This window comes from Procambarus clarkii, chromosome 17, assembly GCF_040958095.1.
Source record: "Procambarus clarkii isolate CNS0578487 chromosome 17, FALCON_Pclarkii_2.0, whole genome shotgun sequence".
Lineage (NCBI taxonomy): Eukaryota > Metazoa > Arthropoda > Malacostraca > Decapoda > Cambaridae > Procambarus > Procambarus clarkii.
Window position 1 is genome coordinate 48,877,623 of NC_091166.1, and position 20,087 is coordinate 48,897,709.

General features: G+C 49.5%; 3 protein-coding genes across 3 annotated transcripts in view; 1 reads left to right on the top strand and 2 right to left on the bottom strand.

Moving 5' to 3' along the window:
- Positions 1–20,087, bottom strand: part of asun (integrator complex subunit 13 asun) — a 476,385-nt gene that overhangs the window by 257,791 nt on the left and 198,507 nt on the right. The window lies entirely within an intron of this gene.
- The window catches only part of LOC123772428 (uncharacterized), a 126,583-nt gene that overhangs the window by 18,402 nt on the left and 88,094 nt on the right, over positions 1–20,087 (top strand). The window lies entirely within an intron of this gene.
- LOC138365704 (micronuclear linker histone polyprotein-like) lies at positions 7,747–8,271 on the bottom strand. The gene has a single exon (XM_069326197.1). The coding sequence runs from the start codon at positions 8,269–8,271 to the stop codon at positions 7,747–7,749; it is 525 nt and encodes a 174-aa protein (XP_069182298.1).

The following is a 20,087-nucleotide window of genomic DNA, read 5'->3' on the forward strand; positions in this document are numbered from 1 at the left end:
CCCCAACACACCCCTACCTCAACACACCCCTACACCAACACACCCCTACCTCAACACACCCCTACCTCAACACACCCCTACCTCAACACACCCCTACCCCAACACACCCCTACCCCAACACACCCCTACCTCAACACACCCCTACCCCAACACACCCCTACACCAACACACCCCTACCTCAACACACCCCTACACCAACACACCCCTACCTCAACACACCCCTACCCCAACACACCCCTACCCCAACACACCCCTACCCCAACACACCCCTACCCCAACACACCCCCACCCCCCAACACCCCCCCACTCCAACACCCCCCCACTCCAACACACCCCCACCCCCAACACACCCCCACCCCCCAACACCCCCCCACCCCAACACACCCCCACCCCCCAACACCCCCCCACTCCAACACACCCCCACCCCCCAACACACCCCCACCCCCCAACACCCCCCCACCCCAACACACCCTTGCCCATTTCCATCCCTTACCTTGAAGGTAAGGGAGAAACAAGTCTTGACCTTTCCAATGGAGTGTGTGGTGTTCATTCATGTGACCGCTGTTACTCACATCACTTGACTCACCATTCATAAAAACGGTGGAGCCTGTTAGTATTACTACGGGAACTGTCCCCGGGGGGGGGGGGGGGGTGTTCACCTTGACTTTTGTTCAGTGGGTAACAGGGTAATTTTTTCTGGGTGTTGGGAGAGGTTAAATTTGGATGTTTGTTGTGTATGTGTGGTGGTGTTTGTGTGGGTGGCAGGCTTGTGTACCTGTTTGTTTCTTGCTTAGTAGTGAGTAGGTATGTAGTTCAAAAAACACCCCATGGGCCTGAATGAGTGATAAATATATATACATTCAAATGGATTTACAACTGGCGGCATCCTTAAATTGCATTATTCCATTTTATTATTTTGTATTATTCCAATTAACTCTATTTTTTGCTATTTGGTATTGAGCCTTACCTGTTGTTTCTTGTGAAGCACTTCATGTTTTTCACAACTGTTGTGTTATGAGGCAGGTTGTGCTTCAGCTGTTGTGACGGATATTACAGCAACACTCTCACATCGGTGGCTTAAAATATATTGATGTGTTGTAATAAGATTATTGGTTCTTAATTTTTTTCAACTTTTGTTTCATAGCGGTTGTCCGGATATGGCTTTGGGCTCAAATATTCTTTAATATTACAAGTGAGCAGGGGCCAGATTCACGAAGCAGTTACGCAAACACTTACGAACGTGTACATCTTTCCTCAATCTTTGACGGCTTTGGTTACATTTATTAAACAGTTTACAAGCATGAAAACTTCTCAATCAAGTATTGTTATTGTTATAAACAGCCTCCTGGTGCTTCAGAGCTCATTAACTGTTTAATAATTGTAAACAAAGCCGCCAAAGATTCGGAAAAGATGTACAGGTTCGTAAGTGCTTGCGTAACTGCCTCGCGAATCTGGCCCCAGGTCAACATTGTAGGCAGGAAGCCTATCTACTGTCCAACTGATCTAACAAGATATCATCAAACAACTTTATTAATGTTTTTGGACTCTAATAATTGTTAATTTTTTGTGCTTCACTAACTATATGTTGCATAAAAAAAGCAGAAATGCACGATTTTGTGCCTCAAATTACGCGCCAAAGATTTTCAGGTTTGGAACACGTAAAATGAGCCTTCAATTCTGACCGTTGTCCAACTATTCGACCTTCAGTTGTTTGAATAGACAGCCGCCTTGTTTTACAGTTAGCTGGTATTTGTAGTGGACTTGTGCAGCCATTCTCAGCTTCTATATTTTTATATTTAACTTGTATAACAGAGGCATCGCAGAAACCCATGTATGGATTTCTGGGATGAGAAACTGCAGACCGTCAGTTTCACTGACAGATGTCAGAAGCTGGCATCTATATGGCGGGGCATACAGTGGTGTCCGTGTCCGACCTTATTAAGATCAGTGATGGACATTCCTCTTCTTAATATTGCGTCAACTCCATTATTAATTCCAATTATGTGTTCCTATTTCAACTGTGTTCTTAAAGTCCAAATTTCTATTCGATAATAGTTTAATTCTCTCTACAACACCCTCCTTACCTTGAGGTGCTTCCGGGGCTTAGCGTCCCCGCGGCCCGGTCGTCGACCAGGCGTCCTGGTTGCTGGACTGATCAACCAGGCTGTTGGACGCGGCTGCTCGCAGCCTGACGTATGAGCCTCTTCATCAATTTTTTTTCAATTTGAACCAGTCCAAGGGACACAAGGAACACAACTTTATAATTATTGTTATTATATGCAGACGAGGAGTCACAATGTGGCTAAAAAATGTTGACCAGACCACACACTAGAAAGTGAAGAGACGACGATGTTTCAGTCCGTCCTGGACCATTCTCAAGTTGATTGTGCAACAAAAGAATGCAACAAACAAACAAATATAATGCAACAAAGTATCAGCGGCCAACAAAAATAATAATAACGTGTGAATTGAAAAGTTATTAGGCTTATCTCTCATCATAAGGACCTTGGAGTCCAAATGCGCCACTGAAGGAAAGTTGCACAGCAGGTAGGGGGGCAACAGTCAAAAAAGTTAACCAGACCGTTGGAATAATGAAGCGAACCTTTGACTTTAAGGAAAAGAAGGAAGTGAATGAATTGTATAAATCTGTGGTGCGTGATTACTGTATCGAGGCACGGACACCACAGCTCCAGCAGGACACGGCGGCTCTGGAGAGTGTGCAACACCGGCCAACAAAAATCATTCCAGAGCTAAGGCGACTCGCGTGTCAGAAACGGGTGAGGAAAATGGATCTCGCTGGAACTTTTAAAATACAGAATTATTTGGAGGACGTTGATACGGAAAATTTCTTCGAATGGTCAGATGTAACAGAAACAAGGAGCAACTGTTTACAGCTCAACAAGCCACAATATAGAACTGAGAAAAGGAGATGCCTTTTCGCCCACAGGGTTATTAACCTATGGAACCTCTTACCCGCCGAAGTCGTAAATGCCAAAACTCCTCTTTTAAAGTACATCTGGAAAAGATCATAAAGAAAAATGGGAGAGGGGGGTGGGGACCTTCGACAAGCCGCCGGTTTCCTGTCCTCGTCGAGGCCACTAGTGTTAGTGGCTCTCGGGTAAATCCAGGTAAACACTGTAGTGACTATCCTTATATCATTAATCAACTCCCGCTGAAGACAACTAAAGAAACCATTCCTCACGATATTACTACACTCTGTGCGACGTGTCTTAAACTATCATAGTGTTACGGTCATACTAGTGTGTGTTTACTAGTTGTGTTTACTAGTTGTGTTTTTGCGGGGGTTGAGCTTAGCTCTTTCGGCCCGCCTCTCAACTGTCAATCAACTGTTTACTAACTATTTTTTTTCCCCCACACCACACACACACACCTCAGGAAGCAGCCCGTGACAGCTGACTAACTCCCAGGTACCTATTTACTGCTAGGTAACAGGGGCACTTAGGGTGAAAGAAACTTTGCCCATTTGTTTCTGCCTCGTGCGGGAATCGAACCCGCGCCACAGAATTATGAGTCCTGCGCGCTATCCACCAGGCTACGAGGCCCCTGTGTGTGTGTGTGTGTGTGTGTGTGTGTGTGTGTGTGTGTGTGTGTGTGTGTGTACATGTGTGAGTGCATGTTTCCCCAGACCACACTGTGCATGGTGCGGGTTCACCACATAGGGGTGTTAGCAATATGAAAGTGTGCCAGTGTGCGTGCCTGCTCCCCCCCCCCCCACCAGGTTGTTCATTCCAAAGGCAGGAGCCTCATCTGGGGCCCTCCACACACCCAGGTTATTGATTATTTATACACTAGAAGGCACCACCTGGGGTTGTGTGAGTACAAACATTGGCGAGTGAGTGTCTCGTAAAGCCGTTAACACTAAGCTAACACTACATGAATAATAGGGACTATATATTCTAATAGAACTTGAATTCAGCACAATAACTACATTTTAAATTGATAGAATGGATTATAGTGATAAAACAACATGTGTTGGTACTAAATTGGGCGAGTGAAGTACAGGACACAGTGTGAGTTAGTAGTACAGGATGGGGAAACTAGGAGGTTGAAAGTAGGTACTTTTTGATTCTATGGGTTGGACAACTTTTTAATTCATTAGGGAGTGAGTGAGAGACTGGGAATACCGTACCTTCCCATGTCTGCTGTGAGGAAGGTAGAGGGCATTGGTAGCTTGTTCCGTCACTGATTATACCAGAGGCAAGATGCTGTGGTTACCTTAGGCATCAGTACAGTCTGGGATGCTACACCACTTTCTGACACCCTGACCTGGCCTGGCCTGGCCTCGCCTGACCTGGCCTGGCCTCGCCTGACCTGGCCTGGCCTCGCCTGACCTGGCCTGGCCTCGCCTGACCTGGCCTAGTTTAGACCTTACGACAGTGAACTTCTTGGGTTGCCAGCCTAAACACAATCAGTGTAGCTACCAGACCTTGGCGCCAGTAGCATCAACAAAATCCCTCCTGAACCGATTCCAATTCCTTTCCCTGGAGCCCCTTCTTTGGGTCCGGCTCCCTAGAGACCTCCCAGATCCCTACATCTGTGTGTGTGTGTGTGTTTGATGTTGTCCCCCCCCCCCCCCTGAGTATACGAGTTCCTCTTTTGATGGCGTTTGATATGAGATTATTAGGTAAGGGAGCAGTGCTGTTGGAGGTTTTGTTTTTCAGGGATCCATCACCCTGCACTATGTCAACACTGGAGAAATGCCCGACACACCACTGGAACATTATCTAACACAGTGCACAGTTACAACCACAACAGACCACTGGAACATTATCTAACACAGTGCACAGTTACAAACCCATTAAGATTTCAACTTAGATTCAACAGAGCAGAAGAAGTTGTTAAACACGTGGGACAAAATCTTACTGAAGCGACCATAAGTCATAAATACTCATACTCCGCCCAAGTAAAACAGAAACAAGCAACACTTAGTGGGCCAGCCAGAGGCTTAGGGCCCGCGCAGGAATATCCCTGAAAAAAAAATCACCCTTGCTGAGCTGACGAAGTGAGAGAGGGGGGGGGGGCAGGTGAGGGGGGGGATATGTTGGGTGGGGGTGAGTGGAGAAAGTGTGGTCGTGGGGTGGGGGGGGGGGGTGAAAGACAGGGTGTTTAATAGGGTGAAAAAAGTGTGGAGGGGTCATTTTTTTTTAGGGGGGGGGGGATTAAAGTAGATGACGTACAGGTAAAGGAAAAAGTTTAGAAAAGGGAAATATAGAAAAATAGGTATGACAGCAGGCGGGCTGTCCGCCTTGCTGACACGATGTGTGGGTGTTGGCAGCTAAGCTAAGCTGGCTCCCTCTTGTCAGGGAGCTGTGAGTGTGTGAGAGGTTCTTCACATGTGTTTCACCATATATGGATGTTTATAGATGAATACTGTGTAGCATTCATATATACACACTCCGATGTTTTTACACGTTGTGATGTGTTCAACGTTCAGTTGAACACATCACAACAGATATAATTTTCTATTTACGCTTATTTTTAATAGGATGGGGGTATTTCCCTTAGAAGTTAGTTAACCTTATACGATTGCGTCTTATATTCAAGTATGTTTACTGAGACAAAGAAATACATCCCAAAGGGATAGAGTAGCTTAGGCTATTTCTACCTCCCCTAACCTCTTATAAATTTTCGATCGTGTTCCACACCCTTTATGGATGATCTTGTTCATCACCTTTGATGATGAAGCCTGTTGTTATATGTTCAGGGCGTGCTTCAGCTCCTGGGCTCCTGTCAAACACACGGTGGACGGGTTTGTTCCTCTTGACGGTGCCTAGTTTTGCACTGTTGAAAAGAGGTGAGGACAGGCGAAAATGGTTAAGGGGGAGATTCAGAATAGGGGGTAGGGGGGGGGATGGAGTTTGATCGTGATTAGGGGAAGAGGTTAGATCAGAGCCGGAGGGGGGGAGGGGGTGAGCACTGTGGCACAAGTGCCTGGCACTGCATGACTCAGAGGCGGCGCATGTAGACAGTGCCTTGTAGTCTGCATTCAACGTGGTGCCATTCCCCCCTTGACTGAGCGTTTGGTTCAAGTTATTTCATGTTGCAAGTGGACCCCCACAGCCACCCCTGTGGGCGTCGGGGACCCTCCCACAGCCACCCTGTGGGCGTCGGGGACCCGCCCACAGCCACCCTGTGGGCGTCGGGGACCCGCCCACAGGGTACCCTTAAAATATAACATTTTTACAATATCTTCCAGATGACAATGCAACTGTTGGACTCTGGTGCGCTTCCCATTCTCTCTGGTCCAAAATAATGAAACCAGTTTTACCATTCAACAAAATTCCAAATCTCCTTGTTAATGTGTGTGAACCTGGGACCGAAATAGCCTTGTTAGGTGCGTGCGGTAGTTTACTCCCAGCTGACTGTGTGCTTCGGCTCTGTCCTTTCAATTAAGGCTGAATGCTCCTCGTTAGGCTTTATTGGCAAGTTCGCCGTGGTAAAAGTTTCAGCAAAAATCCAATTATACTGCCTTCCATACTGGGCTGGGAGGGAGGGAGAGAGGAGCATGGGAGGGGAGGAGAGATTGGGTACTCGGTATACCACCTACAGTACGAATGTAGACCAATTGATTTGGGGAAAAAAAAAAAGAGGACGGAAAAAGCGTTCGAGGGTTAGTTGCATGTCAGGAACAGCAGCAGCGAGAGAGGGGTGGGGGTCACAATGGGGTGCTAAAGGGTTTACATGTTTACCGCTGGCGGGGGGAGGGAGGGGGGGGAGGGGTAAACCCTGCATAAAGTAAACCTTGTGGCAATATTGTCATCTTGGGAGAAGGTTGACGGCTTCGTGAGCTGCGATCTTGTCTGTCCTTACGTGTGTTCTGTTAGGGCCGTGGCTCCTCTATTCCAGGATAACTGCTGCAAGTGGACACAATCCAGGGGCCACAATCCAGGGGGCACAATCCAGGGGCCACAATCCAGGGGCCACAAAGGGAAGGGCACAACCAAAGGGCCCCAAAACAAGGTACGGACCAAGAGGCACCCAGGAGGGTACAGTCCACGGGTTCAGGTATGTGAATATCTGACAGGACTTGTTTTGCTCGATCAGGATAAAGCCAAAGAGACGTCAGATATACTTTCTCTTGTTGTCAGGTGTCCAGGGGGCGGGCCAGGTGTCCAGGGGGGGGGCGGGCCAGGTGTCCAGGGGGGGGCGGGCCAGGTGTCCGGGGCGGCGGGCCAGGTGTCCAGGGGGGCGGGCCAGGTGTCCGGGGGGGTGGGCCAGGTGTCCAGGGGGCAGGCCAGGTGTCCAGGGGGGCAGGCCAGGTGTCCAGGGGGCGGGCCAGGTGTCCGGGGGGGGCAGGCCAGGTGTCCAGGGGGCGGGCCAGGTGTCCAGGGGGGCAGGCCAGGTGTCCAGGGGGGCAGGCCAGGTGTCCAGGGGGGTAGGCCAGACGATAACCTTCCACCGTTGGTTTTCCAGAGCTGATATTTGTCTTACAAAATTAAATGGTGAAAGTTGCTTATAACATTTTGTCCTGTGTGTTTCCTGTTGTGAAGTGGCGCCCCCCCCCACACACCCCACAACCCCCCACCTCTCTCCTCCCCCCCCCTACCTTAAACAACTAGCTTAACGAGCATAAACCAGGTTAAGTTCTGTTTTTCTAAACCGTTAAGACTTGCAAAAGTTGGGAGGCGGCCCCGGGCGCTGCGGGCAGGTCAACACGCTAACTTCGTTGTCTTTCTCAGAGAGTGTTTTTTACTCTTTTATTTTATCCGTGAGGATCGTTCTTGACTACGATAACGAGGCTAGATTTTGAGATTTGCTCGTCAGTGAGGCATTGTTTCCCCCTCGGCTTGTTTGACCTCGTTCCCTGTTTGTTTGACCTTGTTCCCTGCTTGTTTGACCTTGTTTTCCTGCTTGTTTGACCTTGTTCCCTGCTTGTTTGACCTTGTTCCCTGCTTGTTTGACCTCGTTCCCTGCTTGTTTGACCTCGTTCCCTGCTTGTTTGACCTCGTTCCCTGCTTGTTTGACCTTGTTCCCTGCTTGTTTGACCTCGTTCCCTGCTTGTTTGACCTCGTTCCCTGCTTGTTTGACCTCGTTCCCTGCTTGTTTGACCTTGTTCCCTGCTTGTTTGACCTTATTCCCTGATTGTTTGACCTTGTTTCCATGCTCGTTTGACCTTGTTCCCTGCTTGTTTGACCTTGTTCCCTGCTTGTTTGACCTTGTTCCCTGCTTGTTTGACCTTGTTCCCTGCTTGTTTGACCTTGTTCCCTGCTTGTTTGACCTTGTTTCCTGCTTGTTTGACCTTGTTTCCATGCTCGTTTGACCTCGTTCCCTGCATGTACGAGTCCTTTCACTGCTTGTTGGAACCTGTTACATGTCATTGGGATCTCTCACGTCAGTACACACCAGGCAATTGACCCTAAGACCTTTCCCTGCCAAGACTAAGGGGTTTCAGCTATGGACACTGACTTAGGGAACTGGACACGACTATACTTGAAGAAAACAAGGAGTATGACGGACATGACAACGAGGTGCAAGATTCTGTGTGGAATTGTCTAAGTAGATAAAGTTCAAAATGAGAACAGTAGGAGGAGAGGACATAACAGGAAACTGGAGAGACAGACGAGTCGAGAGATGTCAGAAGGAACTGCTTCAGTTTAAAAGTCGTAAATGAGTGGAACTGACTGCATAAGTAGGTTGTCGGGGGACAATTCGATTTACGATTTGAAAATGTAAATATGATAAGCAAGTGAAAATCAGTGCATTTTAAACTACTGATGCTCGAAAAGCGGGACTTTTGCTGACGCTCGGCCATGCATGCTAGGTGCGTGTGTACACACTCATATTCATACACTCGTACATCACTACACACATACGGTAACACACTCACGCACTCACCTCTTACAGTGTTACGCCCATGTCTTTACAATAGCCTTCTTGAAGACAGGTGCTGGCTGAAGGCTGCCTATCCTTGTGTCCTACGCGAAGGACCTTGCCAGCATCCGTGTGGCTCCGTCAGATGAATCCTAATTTGTTGTTACCTGCACAGATTGCTTGTTTCATTTGCCAGGGCCGCGGGTAAGATGGTAGGGGGGGGGGAGGGGGTGGTGGACATCCTTCTGTTGATCCGTGTGTTGATGTGTTTGGCTGTGGTGGGAAGCCTTTACTCTCCACACCTGGCTCGTCTCCACACCGCCTCATCCCACACTTGTCATACTCGCTAAAAGACTTTTAGTGGACATTTTCTCCTCCATGCAGGCCCGCTCTCCCTTGTTCCCTCTCTCCTATAGACTGTCCTAGACGCCTGTAAAAGCTTATAAACCTCTGCTAATTTCTGCAGTAGCCTGTAGACTACACCTGGGGTCCTGCAGTAGCCTGTAGACTACACCTGGGGTCCTGCAGTAGCCTGTAGACTACACCTGGGGTCCTGCAGTAGCCTGTAGACTACACCTGGGGTCCTGCAGTAGCCTGTAGACTACACCTGGGGTCCTGCAGTAGCCTGTAGACTACACCTGGGGTCCTGCAGTAGCCTGTAGACTACACCTGGGGTCCTGCAGTAGCCTGTAGACTACACCTGGGGTCCTGCAGTAGCCTGTAGACTACACCTGGGGTCCTGCAGTAGCCTGTAGACTACACCTGGGGTCCTGCAGTAGCCTGTAGACTACACCTGGGGTCCTGCAGTAGCCTGTAGACTACACCTGGGGTCCTGCAGTAGCCTGTAGACTACACCTGGGGTCCTGCAGTAGCCTGTAGACTACACCTGGGGTCCTGCAGTAGCCTGTAGACTACACCTGGGGTCCTGCAGTAGCCTGTAGACTACACCTGGGGTCCTGCAGTAGCCTGTAGACTACACCTGGGGTCCTGCAGTAGCCTGTAGACTACACCTGGGGTCCTGCAGTAGCCTGTAGACTACACCTGGGGTCCTGCAGTAGCCTGTAGACTACACCTGGGGTCCTGCAGTAGCCTGTAGACTACACCTGGGGTCCTGCAGTAGCCTGTAGACTACACCTGGGGTCCTGCAGTAGCCTGTAGACTACACCTGGGGTCCTGCAGTAGCCTGTAGACTACACCTGGGGTCCTGCAGTAGCCTGTAGACTACACCTGGGGTCCTGCAGTAGCCTGTAGACTACACCTGGGGTCCTGCAGTAGCCTGTAGACTACACCTGGGGTCCTGCAGTAGCCTGTAGACTACACCTGGGGTCCTGCAGTAGCCTGTAGACTACACCTGGGGTCCTGCAGTAGCCTACGGGCTGCACCTGGCTCGTGCAGTAGCCTGCCTTGGCGCCTACATTAGCTTGAAGATCCGGCTGCTGCTGGTGCTGTAAAGGATGGAAGAACTCCCCCTTAGACCCGGATATTTTTTTTTGGGGGGAGGGTAAGACTTTTGCGTGGTCCGGGACATCCGGCAGGTATTGTTAGGCGGGGCCAGGCTGAAGGGCCCGAAACGTGTGTGAAGCTCTGATAGTTTTTGACCCGGGAATGTTTATTACCTGTGAAGAGGGCAGTGGGGGGGGGCAAGGTCAGGCATGGAGGTCGGTGAACATGTTCAAAACACACTTGTATCATGTTATCGACAGAGTCTTTGGCTTTCTGTAACTGTGATCGGACGGAGGATGATGTTTTTTTGTGAGGGGAGGAGGATAAGGGTGAGGAATGTTAATGTGAAGGAAAAGGTGGTGAGAAATATTAATTGGGGCAATAAGGGAGGTATTAAAGAATAATCCTCATGGAATTGTTGTTTCCAATTGGTGAGGTTTGGGCTGGTCTCTTGGGGACAGGGAGACACCTGTTGTTGTCTCTCTTGTGGGCGCTGCCCACAAGAGCAGCACCAGAACAGAGATCAACAACTCCGTCGATACATTGTAAAGGATCTCTGTCTGTCTGTCTCTGTCTGTCTCTCTCTGTCTTTGTCTCTGTCTCTCTGTCTGTCTGTCTGTCACATACTCGCTACTACAATGGTTTTAGTACTGCACCAACTCTGGATTCCGTAAGTACTTTGAAAAAAATAAAAAAAATCATACATTAATTCTTAACATCATGTTTTGGTCTCGGGAAAATTAAATAAAAATCTGCTTATCTTTAGCCGTAGTATTGAAAACACGAATCTTATAGAACCCTTGAAAACCCGTTCACCCAGTGGTCCTGTCACCACAACTTTCCCGCCAGGAACCAGGAGTGAGAGGTGGGGGGGGGGGGGGTTGAATAGAGAGGGAGAGGTGAGAAAGGGGGAAGAAGAGTGAGGGGGGAGGAGACAGACAGACAGACCTGGGCACCCCTTGTACCTCTTCCAGTGTGTGTGTTAAAGAGAAATAAATGTAATAGATATAATAGAGGAGAAATAGATTGGTTAGAAAGGCGGGGTCCAAGAGCTAACAACTCGATCCTGTAGACAAACATTAAATACATGTACATACTAAATGGAAGGGTAGCCTTGCACTATATATAAACATGCCTATATTAATATATTGAAATTCATTCTTGGAAGACATGATATTGAAGGTGAGAGGAAGAGTTGAAGGAATGAGTGTAGCACAAGACATCACAACATGTCTTAGTGACTTCTTCACTTGGGAAGGAAGTTTCAACGTTTCTTATAAATAAATTGTACACATTTAAGGAGAGCGAGGCATGTTTTCTAAGGCGCATCGTAGCATCTTCAGAGGTATAGTAATAGTTAAGTTGTTTTTTAGAATTAGCTCCTCAGAACGAAGTGTCTATGTAGCACGGGCTATGGCGAGCCCGTAAAAGGGGGTAATAGTTAAGTGAGAGTAACACTATATATTTGATGGTTGTGTAATGAGGAGAGGTGGTTACCCTGTTAGGTGATCGGGTAATCCCTTCCCATCTTCTCATTGGTCGGTGAGCTATAACACTGGCACTTCTTCTATATGGTACCAGGCACCGCTCCTGTGCCACGTAAGTCCACTACGGGCTCACCATAGCCCGTGCTACTTGGAATTTGTTCCGAGCAGCTGAATCTATAACAACAACTATATGGGAGAACATTCCTATTGATAATTTGATGGAATGTTTGACGTGAAAGGCTTCTGCTATGTATAATCTCGTTTTGTTGCCGTGTCTGCCGAGTATTTAGGAGTTCGTGGTGAGGATGTGTGTGGGAGGTCTGGGAACTGGTCATTGGAGTGGGTAAGGGTCATTGTTGTTGTTGTTATAGATTCAACTACTCGGAACAAGTTCCAAGTAGCACGGGCTATGGTGAGCCCGTAGCTTACCTGGCACTGGAGCGGGGCAAGTAGCACGGGCTATGGTGAGCCCGTAACTTGACTTACCTGGCACAGGAGCGGTGCTGTGTGAGGGTAAGGGTCATTTTCCTCCCCCATTACGTCCTTGAGGACTGTGGTGGTGAGAGTGGATGAGTGAAGGCTCCAGCAGGGGAGTATAGAGCAGGTGAGGCAGTGTTGACCTCTTCATCAGAGGCACCTGCTGGCTCACCTTCCTCTCCATGACCTCTTCCACCTGGCCGTTAGTCTCACCATTGTTGGCAACGACCTCTTCTTATTTCACAGTTCCTCGTAAGAAATTGGAGCTGTCAATAACAACCTCATTCAATCCGTCGTATTTTTAACGTAATCAGATAATTCCGTTAACATGCATTGTATTGCTAAAAATTAAGCCACGTTATTAATGGCGTTTTCTATACAGCGGCCACAATGGGTTGACCGGGTTCCGAGGGGTCATGTGTCCGGTGCCAACAGGCGGCGGCGTCCAGGGCAGTGTCCGGTGCCAACAGGAGGCAGCGTCCAGGGCAGTGTCCGGTGCCAGCCGGATGGCAGCGTCCAGGGCAGTGTCCGGTGCCAACAGGAGGCAGCGTCCAGGGCAGTGTCCGGTGCCAACAGGAGGCAGCGTCCAGGGCAGTGTCCGGTGCCAGCCGGAGGCAGCGTCCAGGGCAGTGTCCGGTGCCAACAGGAGGCAGCGTAGAGGGCAGTGTCCGGTGCCAACAGGAGGCAGCGTCCAGGGCAGTGTCCGGTGCCAACAGGAGGCAGCGTCCAGGGCAGTGTCCGGTGCCAGCCGGAGGCAGCGTCCAGGGCAGTGTCCGGTGCCAACAGGAGGCAGCGTAGAGGGCAGTGTCCGGTGCCAGCCGGAGGCAGCGTCCAGGGCAGTGTCCGGTGCCAACAGGAGGCAGCGTCCAGGGCAGTGTCCGGTGCCAGCCGGAGGCAGCGTCCAGGGCAGTGTCCGGTGCCAGCCGGAGGCAGCGTCCAGGGCAGTGTCCGGTGCCAACAGGAGGCAGCGTCCAGGGCAGTGTCCGGTGCCAGCCGGAGGCAGCGTCCAGGGCAGTGTCCGGTGCCAGTCGGAGGCAGCGTCCAGGGCAGTGTCCGGTGCCAACAGGAGGCAGCGTCCAGGGCAGTGTCCGGTGCCAACAGGAGGCAGCGTCCAGGGCAGTGTCCGGTGCCAACAGGGCCGAGGACGACACTGCCTGCACATGTGAGGACGCTCAGGCCTAGCGGGAGGACCCATAACAACACTGTTGCTGCAGGCGAGAGTGTGGGGGGCGCCGCCCCACCCCCGGAGACCTCGGCAGTATGCGCGGGCTGGTGTAGCGGTGTCTCCTGCCTCCGAGGGGGGGGGGGGGGGGAGGACATCTGTCCTACTGGGGCTTGTCTCAATGGTACAGTGGTAGAGCTACCGCATTACGGTCGTGAAGTCGCCGGTTCGAGTCCCCTAGTGCCCAAGTGAATGAAATATATATGTGTGTTGGCACATGTGTAAAGCTCCTGGTCTCGCCTCCCCGTCAATACACACTGTCAGAAATGACAGTTGTGGTGAGGAAGGACAGGTCGAGACAGGTGTGTTATTGGCTGTGATTGGGATGGAGAGGGGATAGGGAGGGGGGGGGCGTTTGCTGGGGGGGGGGGGGGGTGCTGTGGAGGGGGTGGGGGGAGAGAAATCGCGCCGTGCTCACTCCATCATAAATATCAGATGTTGTCCTTGGGGGGGAGGGGGATAGGCCAGGTGGATGGAATGGGGAGGGGAGGGGGGGGGGTTGATGGCTCCCGTAGGGGATGGGAAGGAGGTTTAGAGGTTGAAGTGGATAGGAGGAAGGTGTAGGATAAGTACGGGGATAGGCAGGTGTACGCCTAGGGAGGTTTTTTTTAAAGATTCGCTACCTGGAACGAACAGTTCCAAGTAGCACGGGCTATGGTGAGCCCGTAGGTACTAGAGCCTAGGGAGGTGATGGGGGGATAGATATAGGATAGTGAAGGGGATAGAGAGGGAGATTATAAAGGTTGGAAGATAACACAAAATAGGTGATATAAATAAATGATAGGACATAGAACACAGCAAATAAGTTATATTTTATATCTGTATATAGTAACTGTTGATGAGGAAGGGCGGCGAATCACAAGTGATGACTTTCGAACATTCCTCGCAGTGTTTTTCACTGACCTGTTCGAATAGCATCTCTGTAAATTCGATTCGAACAGGTACTACGTACTACGTATACAACTAACAGCCCGTCCTCCAAACACAGAGCCAAAAGTCCATTCCAATCACCCGCCAAACCCCCTGTTTATGAATGAAAAACGGTTTACACATGACTCACAACTGATGACGTTCGAACACTTCCGGAACAAGTGCTTCACTGACTACTTTTGTTTGAACCACAACGCTGTAAATGCTTCACCCACGTACTACAAATACAAATAATCGCCAACAGAACCTAAACACCTAACCTAAAAGATTCTTATATTTGCCATTATATTATAATTTTATATTTGAGAAAATTCCCGTTTTGAATGAACAGCATGTAAAAATTTTTGAATGCGTCTGTGGGGTCGACCGCTGGATGGAATGGACTAGACTCGAGTCGAGGACGGGTTGACAACTAAGTACTGACGGAACTTAATCACCAAAACTAATTAGGGCCCGCGCAGGAATATCCCTGCAAAAAAAACAAAAAAAACAAAAACTAACCAATTCTACACTTAAATACGCACAATATTATTATGCGTATTTTGAGATACATAATACAACTAATTAACATTTGAGACAATTTGTATGAACAAAGAGTTAATATTTATGAATGCGACATGAGGATCAGTTGCTGTAAATGATCATACAGTGCACTGCGAATATAAATAATTGCCTACTGAACAAAGGCAACTAGCTTGGCTAATCCAAGGCCTAATTATACACTAAATTCTACTATAATTAACATCGGTTTATGTTCGAGGAAACATAGTGATTGATTATATATTACGCTAATTTTGATGGACCTGACCTTGGGGTTGGCTGCCGCTTAAACGAGCCTAGCCTTGAGTAAAAGTTGAAAGATAATCAACAGAATAAAAACACACCTTACCTAACCAATCCTAGGCCTAATTATACAACAAATAATAGTTCGCATCAACTTGTATTGGAAAAAACACGGTTTTAGGTTAGTAAGTGAAGCTTGGCGTATACACCCATGGGGTTGGGGTGGGGGGGGGGGAGGGGTCCAGTAGAGAATAGTGACCTTGATCCAGCATGCTGTTGGTGCCCGTGAGTGACGTACCGCCAGAAGGTCAGGTGCTCTTCCGGGATATCTTCACCAGTGGCCAGCATCCGTGTAGCCAGAGACCTTTAGTGTATACACAAGCTTTTCCGCTCAGTTCACTTTGAGGTTTGTGTCTGCACAATGTGTGTGTGTGTGTGTGTGTGTGTGTGTGTGTGTGTGTGTGTGTGTGTGTGTGTGTGTGTGTGTGTGTGTGTGTGTGTGTGTGTGTGTGTGTGGCCTTGTCTCTTGTTTTTGTTATTGGGGAGGGTGTGTGTACTCGCCTGTGCTTGCGGGGGTTGAGCTCTAGCTCTTTTGGTCCCGCCTCTCAACCGTCAATCAACAGGTGTACAGATTCCTGAGCCTACTGGGTTCTATCATATCTACACTTGAAACTGTGTATGGAGTCAGCCTCCACCACATCACTGCCTAGTGCATTCCAAGTTTGGAGACTTGTACACATCTCAATGGAAGGAGCAAGACAAATAGCTCAGTCTGCAGAGTAGAGGCCAAGTTGTTTATATGGACCATAGTCTCGATATTCCTTGTGTGTATGAGTATGTCTACATGTATACATGTATACATATAACATTAATAATTGTGTAACTAGCGTCAAAAGATTATTTGCTTAGCTAAACGAACTAGAGGGTTCAGTTCCTGAACCGATTATGTGCCTCTGTCATCCTTTACACCACCGCCCATGGGATGAGTATGGGGTGCATAATAAAGAAATTGAAATTGAATTGCCTCCGAGTGGTTGAGGCAGAAGTTAGGGGCGGGCGTACGAGCCAACTGGCTGAAACTGTCCCAGCCGCTGTTAGGGACCTCCTGGCCGCTGTTAGGGACCTCCTGGCCGCTGTTAGGGACCTCCTGGCCGCTGTTAGGGACCTCCTGGCCGCTGTTAGGGACCTCCTGGCCGCTGTTAGGGACCTCCTGGCCGCTGTTAGGGACCTCCTGGCCGCTGTTAGGGACCTCCTGGCCGCTGTTAGGGACCTCCTGGCCGCTGTTAGGGACCTCCTGGCCGCTGTTAGGGACCTCCTGGCCGCTGTTAGGGACCTCCTGGCCGCTGTTAGGGACCTCCTGGCCGCTGTTAGGGACCTCCTGGCCGCTGTTAGGGACCTCCTGGCCGCTGTTAGGGACCTCCTGGCCGCTGTTAGGGACCTCCTGGCCGCTGTTAGGGACCTCCTGGCCGCTGTTAGGGACCTCCTGGCCGCTGTTAGGGACCTCCTGGCCGCTGTTAGGGACCTCCTGGCCGCTGTTAGGGACCTCCTGGCCGCTGTTAGGGACCTCCTGGCCGCTGTTAGGGACCTCCTGGCCGCTGTTAGGGACCTCCTGGCCGCTGTTAGGGACCTCCTGGCCGCTGTCGTTACTGACAACAGTCTCGTATAGTTCTTTGTGACCAGTCTCGTAATGTTAACAACCTGAAACATAACAATATATTTTCAAATAATTTAGTAGAATAAACACAATTCACATATTTGGAAACGGATGTGATAGTATGAATATGCAAGAGGTGGATCACACAGACATGTATATATGCAAGGTGAGGTGCACGTAGCAGTATGTAAAGTGTGCTAAAGTCGGTTACCTAACTTGTGAAGGACTGTGGCATAGTGGCGCTTCCATCTCTCTAGTGTAGTGCTGCTGTAGTGCAACTGTTGTGCTAGTGCTGTCTGCTGGTGCTGTCTGCTGGTGCTGTCTGCTGGTGATGTCTGCTCCACCTGTAACTTCAGGCAACCGTAGGTGTTTGTGGGCTTCTTATCCTTGTGGTAATTGAAAATTGAAATAAGTTTATTGAGGTAAAATACACAGAAAGGGATGAGGTAGCTCAAGCTATTCTCACCCCGTTCAGTACATCGTGTTAATACATACATAGATACACACCCTTGTGGTGGTCTCGCCTAGTTGAGCTTCAGCTCTTTGGTCCCGCCTCTCGACTGTAATCCATATGTGTCGACTACAATGTGTCTGCGTGTTCATTGGATGTGTGTGGGTGTAATTACCTAAGTGTAGTTACAGGATGAGAGCTACGCTCGTGGTGTCCCGTCTTCCCAGTACTCTTTGTCGTACTTTCGCTTTGAAACTACTAACGGTTTTGGCCTCCACCACCTTTGTTTTTTTCGGCATTTTTGTTTAGTCTTAAATCTATAACTTCTTGTTCTTGAAATTCCGGGGGTCTGGGTTCGATACCCGATGTAGAACGGAGACGGTTTAGTGCGTTTCCTTTCACCTGATGCACCTGTTTACCTAGCATTAAACAAGTACCCAGGAGCTAGGGAGATATTGTGACCTTCATCATAGGAGGGTCAGTGGAGATGACCTCCCACAGTAGCGGTGGACCAGCCTGTCTCGCCTCACGGACCACTAATATAATCCCCCGGACCACTAGTCCCCCGGACCACTAATCCCCCGGATCACTAATCCCCCGGACCACTAATATAATCCCCCGGACCACTAATCCCCCGGACCACTAATATAATCCCCGGACCACTAATATAATCCTCCTGACCACTAAGGTTTCCTAGTTAAATCGTGATGTTTTGATTGTGTGTTGAGAGTGTGGAAGGACTCACCTGGCATCATTGGCTACCCTCGCTCACTGCCTGGTTCTTGAATAAATCCAAATTTCAAGCAGTTCGAATCCTGTTTCCTTGATATTTTGAGTTTGTTGTTCTCTCGGCCTCAAGTTGGAATGTTGTTGTTTAATGACGAGGACTGTGGAGGCTCTCTAGCTCACGGTCATGTACACACATTACTGTTGTTACTCTTCAGTCGCCTGGGCTCTCGCTGACTCGAACAGCGGCCCCCCACGTGTGTGTGTGTGTGTGTGTGTGTGTGTGTGTGTGTGTGTGTGTGTGTGTGTGTGTGTGTGTGTGTGTGTGTGTGTGTGTGTGTAGCCCGTCCTCGTAATCAAAGACCCCAAAAGTGGTGATGTGTACACGGGTCTGAAGCACGTGGTCACAGACACTTTGGATAACTAAGTGTTTCCTGGCATTCCTCCAGCACATCTGTGACTGCATTCACCCCCCCCCCCCCTCCCCCTTACACTCAACACACCACCCACAGTCTACCACCTGCCCCCTCCTCCCCCCCTCACAGTGGTGACGGTAAACTCACGTCTTCACTCGCCACTCCGTAAGGCGTCCAACCGTCTCATCTCACCAGAGATGTACAGACCTCAGCATCCCAGCTAAAGTGCCGAGGCTGATGCTTACAAACTGTCAATATTATGGCGCGTTTACTTTCATTTCTTTCTCTTATCGCTTTCCTTCTCCCTTCCCCTTTCTCCGCAACCCAACCCAGGCCAACTTAACTATCCTACCCTAACGATGTATTCTGGTTGAGCCATTACCTGCCAGGTTATACGACACACCTGCCCCCTTCCCCCCCCTCCCTCCATAAGAACTAGAGGGAGCGCCCAACCGGTCTCGCCCCGACACCTGTTGCACTCTGTACCCAAGTATAACGGGGCTGGTCCTTCATGCACCCGGCCGGCCTCCTGTCCTCGTCCAGGCCACTCGAAGTGACCTTCAGGTAAATTGAGGTAAATAAGTCGACTTGGAAGCCCCGTTACGAGTGAACCATCGTTGTACCGACCTTTGAGTGCCTCACGTCTCACTTGCAAGTTTTTTTTTTTTTTTTTTTTTTTTTTTTTTTTTTTTTTAGGGGTGGTGGGTCGCCAAAAGCGCGGGAAACTAGACAAACCTGCCTAGCCTAGCATGACTGGTGATCATTATAGTCACGGGGAGGGTCAATATTGGCGGGTTTTCACCGGAGTCCTTGCAGCCTTTTTAATTTTTTAATAATGCAGTTTGATAAGGGTCAGTCCAGAGGCAACAAGAACTCTGTTTGCAAGGTATTGCAAAGGGAACTTGGCTAAATTGCAGGAATGGTCCTACAAGGAATAGCTAGAGTTCAATTCCAGCAAATGCAAGGTAATGCAAGTGGTCGCTGGCAGTAGATGGTGGGATGTGTACAATCTGGAAGGGGTCCTTTAGTACAGTGGTCTTCGTCCTCGGCTCACAACCTGAGTTCAATACCTGGGTAGGACCGAAACGGTTGGGGCGTATTTCCTTTCATTTGATGCCTTTGTTCAGCTGGCAGTAAAGAGGTAGGCGAGAGTTAGGTAACTGTTGTGGCCTGCATGGTGAGCAAGGTCAGTAGGTGGTCTAGGGAGACCTGGATCAGACCAAGTACAGGCTTCCTGTCCCCGACAACGGGACTGGTGATGACAGGGAAGTGAGAGGTAGTCACGACGCGACGGTCCCCGGGGCGCCCACACGGCTCCGTAACGCTGGGGGCCGCTGCAAGGCTGCTCCAACAATTGTCTTGCTTGCCCCCAGACTGGTCCCGGAGCTGAGAGGCGCAAGTTAATCGAACAAAGCAAATTTGCCGAACCTCACGTCACTGGAAAATGGTAAAAGCAAGCGAGATATGATCACGACGTCAGTAATACTCGGAGGGAAGGAATGGAAGATACGGGTGGAAACTAAATGTTCTAATGGCCCGGAACTTAACTTAACAGTAAGTTAAGGGTCCTCTGGTAGGTTAGGAAGTTTCTCAAGGTTTCAAAACGTCCATGAAAAACGTTAATTGAAAGTTTCATCTAACTTAACTGAGTAAGCCAGAGGACTCA